General features: G+C 39.7%; 1 protein-coding gene across 1 annotated transcript in view; it reads left to right on the forward strand.

The window, feature by feature from the left end:
* LOC135092516 (protein virilizer-like) overlaps positions 1 to 1,084 on the forward strand; it is a 16,435-nt gene extending 15,351 nt beyond the window's left edge. The window contains exons 22-23 of the mRNA XM_063991091.1: positions 523 to 628; positions 768 to 1,084. Of these exons, the coding sequence (XP_063847161.1) occupies positions 523 to 628; positions 768 to 1,021 (360 nt within the window). The 3' untranslated portion in view covers positions 1,022 to 1,084. The remainder of the gene's footprint in view (positions 1 to 522; positions 629 to 767) is intronic.
* Positions 1,085 to 2,500: the final 1,416 nt, after the last annotated feature.

Genomic DNA, 2,500 nt, shown 5'->3' on the forward strand with positions numbered 1-2,500 from the left:
GAGGTGGAGGAGGAGGAGGAGGAGGAGGAGGAGGAGGAGGGGAATAAAGAGAGAGAGAGAGAGTTTACAATCATTCACTCTATAAAATCAAGGTATTATGAGAGAGAGAGAGAGAGAGAGAGGAGAGAGAGAGAGAGAGAGAGAGAGAGAGAGAGAGAGAGAGAGAGAGAGAGAGAGAGAGAGAGAGAGAGAGAGAGAATGTGGAGGGAAGTAAGGAGAAATATGGAGAAAGAGAGAGAGAGAGAGAGAGAGAGAGAGGAGAGAGAGAGAGAGAGAGAGAGAGAGAATGTGGAGGAAAGTAAGGAGAAATATGGAGAGAGAGAGAGAGAGAGAGAGGAATAACATCAGAGTGGAGGAAAGTGGAGAAAAGGAGAAATGTGGAGGATTAGAGAGAGAGGCTAGAGAAGTGGAGGAAAGAATTGAGGTAAGAGAAGAGAAATAGAGGAAAGAATGGAGGTAAGAGAGAGAGAGAGAGAGAGAGAGAGAGAGAGAGTACAAGGTCACCATCATTTCCCTCCCCAGTTCCTGCTTGACTCAATGCGAGGAGGGCGTGGCAGCAGAGGGGGGCGGGGGAGCGAGAGCCGAGGCACCAGATTCTTCCACCGACCTCCCTTTAGGCCAGACTCAGGTGAGGGGGTAGTAGTAGTAATAGTAGTAGTAGTAATTATAGTAGTAGTTGTAATATTAATGAATCAAAAGTAATAATAGTTGCCTTCTACCCACCCATCACCCCCATCACCTCCACTCACCATCACTCACCAAAACAGGAACCGTTCGGGGCATCACTCCAAGAGGACGTGGGGCACCCTGGCTGTTTCGGGGCGAGACCTCACCACGGGGCTACCGGGGGGCAGCGGCCAGCTCAGGGGGCATGAGGTACCTTCGGGGGCGGGGCCTGTACACGCGGGGCAACGGGAACACCAGTGGAGGACAGAAAGAGAGGTTCCCTGTAAAGTTTCCCGAGAGAGGAGGAAGACGCGATCTGAATGGGGGAAGGCATATCAGGGGAGGGTTCAGGTAAAGAGAGAGAGAGAGAGAGAGAGAGAGAGAGAGAGAGAGAGAGAGAGAGAGAGAGAGAGAGAGAGAGATGAAAATAAAGTCGATAAGAGATAGGGAAATTGATTTAAATGTGTATAAAATAAAAAAAAAGAAAGGAAAGGAGATAAAATTATTTGTGAGAGAGAGTTTATGAATGAAGAAAGAAAAGAAAAAGAAAAAAATCTATGAGAGATTGGTTTAAACGTGTATAAATAAAAAAAAGTTTGAGAGAGAGAGAGAGTCACACTTCAACACACACACACACACACACACACACACACACACACACAGCAGACAACATTGCACAAAGGTATACATATAGATAAGGTTATTTGCTAGATTATGTTGTATGGATTAGGAAAGGTGTGTGTATGTATGTATGTATTCAGGTATTATTACTATTATTATTTTTATTATTATTATTATTATTATTATTATGTAGGTTTTCAAAGTATTTTCGCTTCAGTTAACTTTTTTACCGATTTGATTGAATGAACTTCCTTGCTTCAACTTTGTAAATAGTGAAGAAAAAATTATTAAGTAAACTAAAATGTTGTATTTTTTCCATTCATCTTTCGTGATTAGAAAATGAAAAAATAAAAAAAAACTGCAGAATATACATGTTTCCTTGTTTTATTATTATCTTCCTGTACACGAAATAGTCAATAATGATAATGATTGTGAAGAATATATATATATATATATATATATATATATATATATATATATATATATATATATATATATATAGAGAGAGAGAGAGAGAGAGAGAGAGAGAGAGAGAGAGAGAGAGAGAGAGATGATAACAATTGCAACAACCACAACAAATGCAATAAAAAATAGTAATGCTGTGTTTTTATCTCTCTCATCACGAACTTGAAGAGGAAGAAGGAAGCAAGAGAAAGAGAAAGAGATACGCAGACTGACTGACAGACGATATATATATATATATATATATATATATATATATATATATATATATATATATATATATATATATATATATATATAGAGAGAGAGAGAGAGAGAGAGAGAGAGAGAGAGAGAGAGAGAGAGAGAGAGAGAGAGAGAGAGAGAGAGAGAGAGAGAGATAGGCAGACCGACTGACAGACAAGAATAAATGTTAAAAGAATAAATAGCAATAAAACAAGAAATACCGATGAAGAGAGAGAGAAAGAGAGTGGGGGAGGGATATTAGACATTGAAATATAAGAATGAAGTACTAAGAGAGAGAGAGAGAGGGAGGGAGAGAGAGATAATCGGTACTCATCTCCTGTTCTCCACTCCCTCCCTTCCCGATGGCCTTGTAACACACACGCACACACACACACACACAGGGAAACACCAAATAGTAGAATATAAAGGAAGGATAGATGAAGGGCAGAGAGAGAGAGAGAGACCATAAAATTGCCTTCATACAAATGGCATAAGTATCGAACAGTAATATAAACAAACAAACAAA

Source organism: Scylla paramamosain, chromosome 40 (assembly GCF_035594125.1).
Source record: "Scylla paramamosain isolate STU-SP2022 chromosome 40, ASM3559412v1, whole genome shotgun sequence".
NCBI lineage: Eukaryota > Metazoa > Arthropoda > Malacostraca > Decapoda > Portunidae > Scylla > Scylla paramamosain.